The sequence below is a fragment of the Rhinatrema bivittatum genome, chromosome 7 (genome assembly GCF_901001135.1).
Source record: "Rhinatrema bivittatum chromosome 7, aRhiBiv1.1, whole genome shotgun sequence".
NCBI lineage: Eukaryota > Metazoa > Chordata > Amphibia > Gymnophiona > Rhinatrematidae > Rhinatrema > Rhinatrema bivittatum.
The window spans coordinates 254115017-254128462 of NC_042621.1; the positions used below are offsets into that span (position 1 = coordinate 254115017).

At 39.2% G+C, this 13446-nt stretch overlaps 1 protein-coding gene across 4 annotated transcripts in view; it reads right to left on the reverse strand.

The window, feature by feature from the left end:
• Nucleotides 1–1011: 1011 nt before the first annotated feature.
• EDRF1 (erythroid differentiation regulatory factor 1) overlaps nucleotides 1012–13446 on the reverse strand; it is a 190410-nt gene continuing 177975 nt past the window's right edge. For 3 of the 4 annotated variants that reach the window (XM_029610049.1, XM_029610048.1, XM_029610051.1), the window contains one exon: nucleotides 1012–1929. In XM_029610049.1, coding sequence (XP_029465909.1) covers nucleotides 1761–1929 — 169 coding nt within the window. In that variant the 3' untranslated portion in view covers nucleotides 1012–1760. Of the gene's footprint in view, nucleotides 1930–3034; nucleotides 6824–13446 lie in introns of those variants that run through there. The other variant, XM_029610050.1, reaches the window with a different exon arrangement.

Below are 13446 nucleotides of genomic sequence, written 5' to 3' on the forward strand. Positions count from 1 at the left end.
TACTTCCACCATTACTTCAATGTAGAGCAGTATTCAGGAGCTGCATTCTCCTGGAGTCGTGGGGGCCCTCCTGATTCCAGCTAAGCTCTGCCTCTTCATCATGCCCAGTATGGTCCCATCCACAGAGCTCTCTCTCTACAGGAATTAAGGTGGACCAAGCTAAATGTCTGGTTCCATACAGGTTAAAGAGGGGGTGTGTAGGGTTACCCCTTCACAATTATACAAAAGGCATCATTCTGGGCAAGACCAATGGCCCAGCATCCTATTTCCAAAGCAATGGCCAGTCTTGGTTACTTGAAAGTACTCTTCATTTGCAATCATCCAGGGGTTTCCTACCCCCCCTAGCTTTATATCCTCCTCCCAACCTGCTTAAAAACAGCCATTACAGTTCTTGGCCGAGGGCCCGACGACAGCTCCCTCTAAGAACATGGACCCTAAGTCTGGCCACTAGGTGTCACTGCTAAATGATGATTGAGACCCTTTCCCTGCGGGGCTATGAACACTGCCTTCAAAACACCTGCTGTCTCAGCAAACAAACCCAGGTCCTCCTCATACTAGTGTACAGCACTACCTCCTCTGAACCACACCTTTCAAACACTAAGCCCCACTTTCTGGACAGACAAGGCTCTCTCTTTGTGAGGCCACAATATCACCATTCAGATCAAAGGATTTTAACTTCCACTCCGCTTGAGTGGAGTGGAAGTTAAACACTTTCTTAGCCCCATGTCATCACCAGCTGGATTTTAAACTGCAATTTAATTATTACTGTCACCTTTTGGTAGGGTAGTTAAAACTCCTAATATTTTCTGCTCTCATAATGGTTTCAATTTTGCCTTTATGTCTGAGCACGGGAGATATTTGTTAGTTCCATATATAAACATATCAGTTTAACTATCACTAGCAATTTTTGAGATTTTACCTCTTCATATTATCAAATGACTCTTAAATGTGTTTTTCATTCTCAATTTGTAATATATATATAAAATTATAGCCTTTAATGACCAAATAACAGACAGATTATATACTTTTATTTTTTAATAAACTTTTTAAATAAGTCTTACAAGTTATTCACAGTTTCAAGTTGAAAATAAAAACTAAAAATCAAAATTTAAATATATTTAAACATACAGTTGTAAAACGAGGAGAAATCTTCCTCCATTCATGCTGAGGTGACGTGGAAATTTCAGCGCATAACTAATTTCTCAGAAAATCCTGGCACTGGAGCTAAAGACACAGCTTCAGTTTTTGTGCACAGTAATTCTTACAGTTCAAGGGGAAATATTCATAAATCCAAAGGGACTTTTCTTTTACAGCCATATTTATCAATACTGGTAAAAGTTTTCCCTTAAAGCTTCCAATAATCTCATTTTTAAAAAAGACATTTAACAAACCAATCTCCATGTCAACTTCACATAAAATTGTTTTGCACAATTGCATGTCAATTTTCATAGAAAAAAAAGAAACTTGTGTTTCCCCCTGTGTACAAAACGTAGACTTTACATACATTTTTTCCCCACAGAGTTTATATCTAAATTCTCACCACAAATTTAAAAATATTAGCAACCAAAGAAAATGAGCTTTGCATAAGGGAGGTGATGAGCTATCCCGGTCTGCTCCGCCATAACTCTGATGGCTTAGGCATTTGCAGCATTTTATTCACGACGAGCACTAAGCACCACGAAAGACCAAGTATTGTCAATCCCAGGTTTGAAAAAGGCACTGATCACATTCAATACCTGAGCTGCTTTTTGTAGTGCAGCTCATTGAGTTACAGTGGCATTGGCTTCACTCTTAGGAGACAGCTGATCCAGTATATTTATAACAGTATCTATTCTTTCCAGCAGAGAAGCGCTTTTATTCGCAGTGGCCCGCAGTAAGCTGGAGTAAACTTGCTTGTTTGTCTGAAGTACTGCCTCTTCTTTGTTGCCACTGAAAACAGAAATTGTCACTTCATAAATCTGTATGTTTTGATTGCTAACAGAAATATCCAACATTTAACATATCTATACCTAAGAATTTACATGTTAAAATTATTTATTGCCATTTATGCCAAAATCAGAATTTATAAACCATTATTAATGATGATTCTTCTGTGTTGTGTTATAAAAAGAGCTTATTTTTGCATTAAAAAAAATGTGTCAATGTCTGCTTTCTGATGATGCATGCAAATTTCACAGTGGGCTACAGACAATGGAATCATGGTTAAGAATTACTCCATCCGAGTCTCCCCACCTTTATTAATCGGCAAACACACAAAAAGAAAACATTCTCTTAAAAATCTTAGAAATGGAAGCAATTCTATGTTTTTCTAGCCTCATGAGCAATATTCTGCATTATCATGCTCATCTGGCTGGTGTGGCAGAACCATGCACTTGGAAGCAACCCACAGACAAGGAACAGGTATGTTTGTCAGCAACAAAGAATATAATAAGAAAGGAGGAAGGAGAAATTCATTTCTTACCTGATAATTTACTTTCCTTGAGTCCAGCCAGTTGAGTCCAGATGCATGGGTTATGCCTCCCAAACCGCAGATGGAGACAAAGTAACAATTTTGCTGACATCATCCCTTATGGCTCCCATGCGGTCCTCAGCCTGCCAGTATTCTAGCATGAGTTTTCAATGTAGGCGGAATATAAACAATTTTAAATAAACAAGCTAAAATAAACACTTTTAATACACTAAAGTGTACAGCCACGGGTTCGGAAACCGGACGCCGGCAAAATTGAGCGTCCGGTTTTCAACCCGTGAGCCGCAGGCCAATTTCAAAATTTATTTTTTTTAAACTTTCGGGACCTCCGACTTAATATCGCCATGATATTAAGTCGAAGGGTGCACAGAAAAGCAGTTTTTACTGCTTTTCTGTGCACTTTCCCGGTGCCGGCAATACATATACATATGGCTGCACATTTTACTTTCTGTATCGGGCGGGAATGCCTAATAGGGCCATCAACATGCATTTGCATGTTGCGGGCGCTATTAGTCTCGGGGGGGGGATTGGATGCACGTTTTCGACGCGCTATTACCCCTTACTGAATAAGGGGTAAAGCTAGTGCGTCCAAAACACGCGTCCAAATGCACTGTACTGTATCGGCCTGATAATTTGATTATACAATGACTTCTACATGGTTATGCACACAACTCCACATCTATCAACCCAGTAGGAATTTACGATCCATGCATAAAAACCTACTGCAAGTCCCTATGGTTCGCTTAGCCAGACTCAATATCACCAGAAGGCGCACTTTTTCAGTCGCTGGCCCATTGATTTGGAATTCAATTCCTGATTAACTAAGGCAGATTTCCTCTCATAAAGCGTTAAAAAAAAATCTTAAAATATTCCTATTTTTGACAGCATTTAAAACTGTTATTGCCTCACAAGTTTGCAATTCAAGCATTCCCTCAGCACTTAAATAAGCACCAACTCAAATCGCATTAATGTTTCTTTGATCCCTTGGCACAGTGCTCGTACCTGTCCTCTTTTATGGTTACCTCTGACTTATAATTTTTCCTGTCTTCTATGTTTTTTATGTTATTTTTAATTATGTATGTAATTTTAACCTGTAAACCGTTTTGATCGACAAATGCTGTAAAAGCAGTATACAAACATTTTTAAATAAACACCATCAGAAGATGACACCCAAGTTATTGCTCTTTGCCCCTCCCTGTAGCATTCAGCATTCTGGAGAGCACGGCATCTAAGATAAATCTCCTGCCTGCCACTTTAGAGCCAGAGTAGAACTTATCTTTTTCCCCTCTAGGGATCAGACAAGTCCTCTTAGCTTTGTAGACCCACTAATATGTATTTCCATCACAGAGGCCACCTTCAGGAACTCCAGCTCTCACCCTCAAAGATCAGAACCAGCTGCAGTGGTGAGTCTAAGGTTAATCTCATCTAAGTACTATCCAGGCCTAAGCATTAGAGGTATTTAGCTATGTTATTTATGAAAAGTCTTTTTATTATTATTTAGTTAATTTATTAATAACATCCCAAGCAAGTCAAGGTTATTTTTATGTGTACTGCTCAGGGTTCACCTATAATACGCTAAACTTTAATCATTATAGGTATATGCTGTGTTAAGGATTGTAGTATACGTTTCTTATCTAAGAGGCATGAGGTATTTGTTTGATTCTAAATAGTAAACCTGAAATATCGTAAATAAAAGGGTCTGATTCTGAGATAATCAGTTGTCCTTTCCTGGGCTTCTTGGATTGTATATAAGGTAATAACTAGCAATCTTTAGTAGTCCTGTCACTTTTCACAGAGAAAGGGTGGGAGTATCCTCCTTGCTACAGAATACTCTTGGAAATCCTTGCATGATAACACCAAATTTGTGATTCCAAGGAGGTACTGATTCACATCCGGAAGGAAACAAAGCACATTCAGATAGTATGATAAAGGTCTGCCCATCAACTGGCCTCTGTAACAGGCAATAGCTGCAAACTGCACCTTAGGGAGTTAAGGGCCAATCCTTATCTAATCCCCTACTGCAGGAATTCTAAGATAACCAGCACTGAAGTTCCTCTAGCCAAGATCTTCCTAACTGAGCACCAATCTTCATACAACTTCCAGATTCTCACATATGACAAGGATGTGAAAAATTTCTTTGACCGGAAAAGGGTATTTACAACCTTCCTCTGACAGATATGCTCTCTCAAAGGCTAAGCTGAAAGACAAAATTAAGACGGATGTTCGTGAACCACCAGCCCCTGAACCAAGGGAACCCTGAAATTGGCATCTAAATGTAACTCGCTTTGAGCTACCAATGAAAAGGTATGAACTAAATCTAAATAAATAAAATACTCAATCAGGAAGTCCATCCCCAAATGACAGAAAACTTCCTAGGAGCAATTTGTCACCAAGAATTCCAGGCTGCAGGAATGGCACCTTTATCATCTGCTGGAGACAGAGAAAAATTAAGTTGCAGCAGGAAGCACAGTGCCCTATATTGGAGGCGACATCAGCAAACTCTTGCTTTCTGTCTCCATCTTCTAACGCCATGTAGCTGAACTGGTTTAGTGGATGGTAAGGGATTTTATTTTTGGTGATGTAACATAGTATACTTTTTTCTACTAGCGTTATGTTCTACCACCTTAAAACGCTAGATGCTGAAATCTTAAGTGGCTCTGTCAATAAAAGGGTTTAATTCTTTTCATTTAGGTAATCTGAATTCCATGCATCAACATATCTGTATTAACTCATATGAAAGGATACAGAAATTTGCAAATGACAGCAGCAATTACATTGGAAGAAAGCATTCTAAAAATAAGAACAATTTAGTTAGTAATGCTGCAAGAACTGGCAAAGAAAAAAATGTAATGCAATCCATAATTTTGGCACAATCTAATGGTGTTTTTATTTAATGGGGGGGAAAAAAAGGCTAGTCAAGACAAGTTAGCAGGGAAACAAAATATTGCCATGAGGAGGAGAGTAGTCCTTGCCACAGCAAGAATGAAAAATTACTAGGACAACTGTCTAAAATAGACCCATTTTAGGAAAAAAAATGTGATACTTGGTAAAATAAGCACAAAATAGACAGAAGGCCTGAAGTTTCTCTCTCTCTCTGTATTTTAGATCACGATTATGGCATATGAGCACTTTCAAGAGTATTCCAAGCAGCTCTATCACATCCTGTGGTCAGACTTTGATAACTTAGGGTTAACAGTAAATGCCTTCATTAGCACAGGATTTACATGTGAGGGTACTAACCAATATGTACACGTTTACATGCACATTGAATGTAACTTTTATTTTATTTTTTTTATTATTTAATATAATGGATGTTTTTGGTATAAAATTGCTTGTTTTTATCTTTTATTGATCTTATTTTCTATCTCACTATGGTTTTATGATATATGTATTGCAAAAATGAGTGTATGTACTTCCTATGAACTACTTAGAAATGTTAAGTGGTATATACATTTAATAAAATAATTTGGAAAGTGATGTTCTGCTACTCGTTTCAATTCTTACTTAATTTAATAGCAATCAGAAATAGTCAAAAGCAGTTATTCCTCACGCACTCTACAGTAACACCTATACTTCTACTTGTGGCAAATTTGAATCAACTAAAATGTTATCGTACCAGATGTATGCAACTCTGTACAGACACACATAAGAAACAGTCCGTTACTTCTTAGAGTTTATAATCTAATCAAGATAAACAGACAAGGTATAGAAATTAAAAAAGAAAGGCTTTGGATTAGAACAAACTAAATTGAGTGGATTATAGGTGGGAATAACTGAGGAAGGAGCAACTTTAATGGATTAAAGTTGAAGGAATGGGGCTTCTTAAGTGTTTATATAAGAAAAAAGTCAGAGGGATGAGTAGGTGTGATTCTATGTACTTAAAAATTCAGAGTAGAACTTTATTCAGACCCCTAATTGAAACTCAGATTAATCAACATTTTCAGCTAGATTAAAACAGTTCTCTATAATTCTAAACAATCTACTACAAAAAAGGTAAACAGATAAGATTTATAGTTCTCTGTAATTCAAAATAATCTACTACTCTAATTATTTGCCATCTATGCAAGGCAAGAATATATGGTATAAAAAAAATAAAATTATTTTTGCAACATCAAGAGAAAAAAGTGACAAACCAAAGTCTTTTTTTCTTCTCTACAAAAAAACTAGCCAAAAAGTGAACAAAGTTAACGTGGAATTTGGTCTTCTCATGCAGAACTGCTTCGGACTCATGGCAAAAGATCTCCCAGGATCAACACTCTGGTTTTAGCATGGATCTCTGCAGAGCAGGACAATTACATCTCAGATTTCTCTCTTCAGAACATTAATTATGGGCTGGAATTTTGCTTTTTGCCTCACCTAGAAAGAAGTAGTACATAGCTAATTACTATGGACACTAACTCAGAGGAACTGGGGCTTTAATACATAGAATGATATCCATGTGGATTAATTGCAGGTCTGAAAAGCTGTTAGCAAGCTAGAATTATTAACAGATAGTAGTACATTTATTTTAAAAATGTTTATATCCAGCTCCATCCTTGGCTCTGGGCAGGTAACATATGCACATGCATAAAAACACTGACAGAGCAAATGCATAGACACCGACAATGGTTATTTGTGCTGGCTGGCTAGCAAAATGAAGTTTAAAGCCAACAAACCACGTCAAGTCATCAGGATGGTTGGCCGTTCACTGCCTAGATGGTAACTTGACTGTGCCAAGTGAGACTAATGCCTGCTGGTTAGGGTTAGAGGTAAAGCCCTAACATGTGCTATGCACTGACCGTTGTTCTGAAGTGATCATTAATCACTGAATGCTTGAGTGAATAAATGCACCTTAACCTACTTCCTGAAAGTATCAACAAGGTTTCTAGTTTTAACTCATGTGGGAAAGCAGGCCACAAAAGAGGCCTAGCAATGCTGAACATACGCTTTCTCTATTCAGCCAGTCTGACCAGCTGCAATGAAGGTACATCTACAGACTTTTTTTTTTTAAGTTTGCGTTAAAGATAAGAAATACACAACAAACATCTACAGCAACAAAGACGTCCAGAACACAACAATTCAGTTTTAGATAATCCCCCAAATAAGTTCAATGATAAGAGTGGCAATAAAAATAAAAGTAATAATAAGGTGCAAGATAATACAGACAATTGGGTGCCATGAGAATGAAAATGTCTCACACTACTAAAACCAGTAAAAAAACTAAAATTCGTAGAAAAGAATTCTTAGCTATGAGAGAGAGGGTTCTAAGTTTGGGGGCCCGATACGTATTGAAATATCCTAGTAAATGTTGTATCAGATACTTGAATAATAACTACGTATTTTTTGAACCTGAACAACTCAGGGGTTTTCTGACTGGTCATTCACAAAGTACCCCCAGATAGGGATCAACATAGAATGAAGGAAGGCAGCTTCTCCTATCTTGTTACTAATAGGATTACTTTATTTCGCTCTGTATGTATATGCCCCCCATATTGCTTATATTTAGGTATATATATTCTTGGCAATGTTAAATGTATTACATATATTCCAGGTATATTTCTATGTTATGAATATATGTACCGTGTTCTATATGAGAATATATCATGTAATTAATTGAAATTTGAAAATTAAAAATTAAAAAAAAAAAAACGGTCCTCTGTGGTTTCTCCTGGTTAGTATCATTGTGACAAATTTGCTGCTTGCAGTATTTAAAATTAAAGGTATATGGGCTTTATTTAAAAAAAAAAAAAAAAATTCTGGATGCCCAATCTACACATACAATTTACACGAGCAATAGCAAGGTGCACTTAGCTATTGGTGTCTAGCAACCTCAGCCAAATCGGCCAGAAGTGGAATAAAAATGGATGCTTGTATTAAGTGCCCATTGCAATTGTGGGCACCTAATGCATTTGAGCGCTAGGGATGCACAATTCTTCCCTAGTGCGTCTTTTTTTACACAGCCCCTCAATTCACATAATTCATCGGGCGCCCAGGGGATGTGGCTGTGCATGCGTTAGGAAAACAGGTGCTTTAACATGCGTCTTATTGCATCGGCCCAAATATGATCTGCTATCTGCCTATCACAGATCTTCTCCTCTCTCAGGAGGCGTGGTCATCATCCGAGAAGTACCCCACTCTGCAAGAGCTCATCAAATCATGAAAACATCTTAACAGCATATTAAACCAACACCTCTATAGAACATCAAAACCAAAGATGACAGTCTAAGCAAAACATTGGTGTACTTATTCCAGCGTCCTGACAAACCAGAACATTTCTACAGTGACTCTGCTAATTCAGCAAAAGTGTAAAGCTGCTTGGCGAATGGCTAAAGTTATAATATACAGAGCTCACAAGCTACAAATGTTCAAGTATGCTGGATTAACTAGTGGTGGTGTCCTTAGAGGAGGAAGACTCTCCCAATTGCCTTTGCAATAGTCTGCCCCCTTTCCAACTCCTTGCCAAAAGCAGGTATTCATCCCTAGCCTCTTCATGGAGTGGGGCTGATTTAGAAACGTGAGGAATGGTGAACCTGGCTGCCTTTAGAATATCTTCCGCCTCTGCCACAGTTTTGACTCTGGATGACACCCCTTGTGTGAAGGAGAAACCAAATAGAGCCATCAATACGGTATGTTCTCCTTATGGAAAGTGGTGGTCACTTCCTTCATGTCCTGCTGTTTGCACAGCATTTTCAGGGACAGTTACACAAATATCATCACCGTATTGCCCTGCCACTGTTAGGATTCTTGTTTCCTTACAGCCATATAGATCTTTTCCTTCAGGGTATAATTGTGGGAACAGACTATTATGTCCCTCAGGTTATTATTTCGTCGCTGGCCCAATGCATGGTGCGCTCTTTCCAATTCAAATGTGATCTCAGTCTTGCCATCTGCCCTTGCTGTGGTGGTCAATATCTTTTTGCAAATACTGATGACCACCTTATTACAATCCTGTTACGCTTGGGCAGCCACTCTCTCCAACTCACCCCAGTGCCTTCAATACTCTCCCGATGCATCAGGAAGACTGCTGCAATACAGCAGGCCCCAGCTTCTGACAGAGCTCCGACGATGCCTGCACACCACTATGTTCCTGCTCCTCCCCTGGTTCTCCATCAGCACACATTAGCACTTAAAAGGCCAATGGTATGAAAAGCTCTGTGGCACCCACTGATGATATCAATAGCCGTATCTATTTAAGTACAGCCTGGACTGTCTATTGCTGTCTCAGTAACGGGTCTCCTGCTTTGTGCATAGCGTGTTGCTTCTACGTTCTTGTGTTTCCGAGTTCCTGCGTTCTTTTGTCCAGCCTTGCCTTGCCCAACTCATCTTGACCAGCCTTGCTAGTCTCGTCCAGTGTCTCATTGTCTGTCCATGGCTTGATCTCCTGGTATTGACCTCTGCCTTGGATCTGACCACGCTTGCCTGCCGCCTAGACCTGATCATTGCCTTGGAACTCACTACGCCTGCTTGCCTTCTGCCTCGATTCCTGGATTGTTCACGATATCTCCAGTCTGCTGTCTGTCCTGATCCCAGTGTGTTTTTGGACTCTTGTTCTATCTATCACCCTAGGGACCCACCTAAGTCCTTCTGGCCGCCAGAACCCAAGGGCTCAACCTGCGGACAAGGTGGTTGGTGGTACAGGTGAAGCTCCAGTCTATTCCACTTCAGGATGCATTTGTCAACTGTCAGCGTAGGTCTCATGGGTTCACCTATAAGGCTGTGTCAACTACCCCACACCACTAATGGCTTACTCCCATGCCACTCATCACAAAATCCATGTTACTGGGAGTCTCCAGCACTCCCCTAAAGCAGATCACACAAGCTTTTGTGGTTTTCAAGGTCCTCTATTTTGTTGGGTAATTCTTGCTGCTCAGCCCTCATATCTTTACAATGGCCCTGCAGCTGCTCAATTGACTCTGCATGTGCATCTAGCCATGTTTCAGTCTCTTCCACTCTCCTACAGATATCGGACACTTCCTCCCGACTATCCACCATCATGGCCAAAATTTGTTAAGTTTTCATGTCTCTCCTCAAATCACAAAACCAATTCCTCAATTTAGACCAGGAAGGCACATCACCACTCACCAGCAATCTCTGTACCTGAATTCACCGGGCCTACTTCTGGTTGATCACGGCCCTCAGCCCCCGCTATGCCTGATATCACCACTCAGTTTAGCATACGAAAACTGTTTAAAATCCACCAACTTCTTCTTGGCCACCATGCTTCATACTACAGCCACCAATAAATGCTCAGAGAGGCGTCACTTAGCTGTGGACGGCTGTTATTTGAGGAAGATTTTATTCTGCAGAATCAGGAGCTCACGGTTATGCTGCCATCTGAGATGATGATGTCACTTTTTCCCCTTACATCCAATAGACAAAAAAGATCAGAGCACGTGACATGGGTGATAGTCTCTCTCATGATCGTGCTGAAATGATGCAGAGCCAATCCATTAATGGCTTTGAAGATTTAAGTTTTAGATATTTTGTTTGTCTATTTTAATTATGTATATTTTATTGTGCATCGCTTAGCCCTTTAAGTGTTAAGCGATTAACAAATTTTAATAAATGTAAAAATTATGGTCAAGACTTTGAACATAATATGGCTGGTGTAGTTATTTCTCACATAATCACAATGGGCCTTGTGCAAAGAGGCATGGCATAATACATTTTGTTCTAAGATACTTCACAGTATTGTTGAACCTGTAAGACTCAAATTTTGGACAATCAAAAACCTTTATAATGTTGTGATAGCTTTAAAAGCTGCCAAGAAAGAAAAAGACTTGTTACCATTTCCAAAGACACAAAAGTTAAGTGCAGATATAAGGACAAGATTTTAAAAAACTTTTATGCTTTATAATAGTCACAAGACTCATACCAATATAAGATATTATTCTTCTGCTTCATGCAGGTACTTCTCACTCACTCTTGTAACTTTTATTCAACCATCTAAATTTTATTCAACTACAATAGCATAGTTTCAACCAAAAAAAGGATAACAACTGTGCTGTTTAAACTTTTGATAATTTAAAACAAAGCAGAAATGCAAGAAACAAAATTAATGTGGATGTAAAGTAACTGGGTTTCAACGAATCAAACAAACATATTAACAGACTTCTGATGGACAGATGGCTGACCGCACTATGCCATTTCCACTTTACAGAGCTTGAAAAATTACAAACACTAAAATATAATTAAATTGGAATTTATGTGCAGTAGACAGAACTCTGAATATAAAACGAATTTAAATAGAAGATTAGCAATCAGAGCAGTAGATGGGGAAAGAAAATAATGTAGAATTTCTGGTCTTACCCATTGCACAATATCACCCTAAGTCTATGAAATATGATGGCACTGCTGAGAAGAAATAATTACCAATGTTAGCCAATTATTCTACACTTCAAATTCTTGAAATAGATGAGTCTCATTCCAGCCCTGGAAGTTTCACACATTCATGCTGCCATCTGGTGGAAACTTTTTCTTTTTTTTTTTTTTTTTTTGACTCAGCAATTTCCTCCTGTTCCTTTGAACTTGAAGCTCAACTGGAATCAGGGCTGGGATTTTGGCACCAGGCACTTTCATTTGCAACCACCTGAAGATACTTCCCCTATTTTATATGCCCTTCCAACTTTCTTTAGTCCGGTGGTTGCTGCAACAGTCTTTGGCTAGGGGCCATGCACCAGAGCATCTTCAGAAACCTTGCAATCGTGGGCCTTAAATTCAGCCTGCAGTGTGTCACCATTACACGATGACTGGCTCCACAGCATCTTGAGCCATGGCTGACCCAGAAAAGACCTGAGCCGGGACTTGAACCCAGGTCCCTCTACATGGCAGTGCACTGAGTTTCTGGCTTGGCCCCCAGATAAAACCTTTTAAAACCTGAATTTAAAGAGGAATGCCAACTAAATCTGGTTAGCATGTCACGTGTGTTATTAAAAACAGCAGCAACCTATCTATACAGAAAAATTAAGTAAGTTTTGTTTTCAGGACTTTGACATGCTTCAATATACAAACCAGCTAACATGAGCTGGTTTCTTTATTCATGTTGTCACTGATATGCATCGTCTCATTTCAGCATAAGCTATTGACAGTTTTGCCTTAAAGAGCTAATTAAAGTAAATTGAATGAGGATCTAGGTTTTGTATTCTCATCTATAAGTGCATATTTTTTCAGCCCTCACAGAACTTAGGACTTACCTTGTATACTCACGTGAAGCTGAGAAATTTCTTCAATGAAATCAGCCTTTAAAAAAGCTCTCTGTTTATGTGGCCATTGACCCCACTATACTTAAATTATTGCAGGTCAGGACCTGGCAAGTTCCATTCCCAATAGCACAGAAATTTACTAACACTTTTGGAGGGCAGCCCCAGGGTTGGGGGCCATGGTTCTCCACTCACTCTACAACTCCCTCACTTCCCCCCCTTCCCCACCACAACAAAATTCAATGCTCGAAGCTTTCAAACCTACATCTTCTCTGGAGATAGAAAGCATCCTCAAAAAACTGAAACTGGCTTCACATCCCTCAGACCCAATACCGCCCAACCTGCTCTTCAACATTCCAAACACTATTTCAAAACCAATCTCTGAAATCATCAACCTCTGCTTCATCCAAGGACTAGTGCCTAACCAACTAAAGCTCGCCATAGTTAAACCTATTCTAAAAAAACCTAACTTACCTGCAACGGACCCAGCTAACTTCCGCCCAATAGCTAACCTTCCCATAATTGCAAAAATCATGGAAAAAAAGTTAAACAGCTATCGGAATACCTGGAGGAACATAACATTCTCTCCCCTCTCAATATGGATTCCGTAAAACCTTTAGCACAGAAACACTTCTTCTATCCCTAGCGGACACCATCCTAATAAACTTGGAAAAAGGACAAACCTACCTTCTTGCGCTCCTCGACCTATCGGCCGCATTCGATACGGTGAATCATGCTATCCTCTTAGAACGACTAACAGACATAGGCATCAAGGGTCCTGCTCTCTGCTGGTTCAGATCC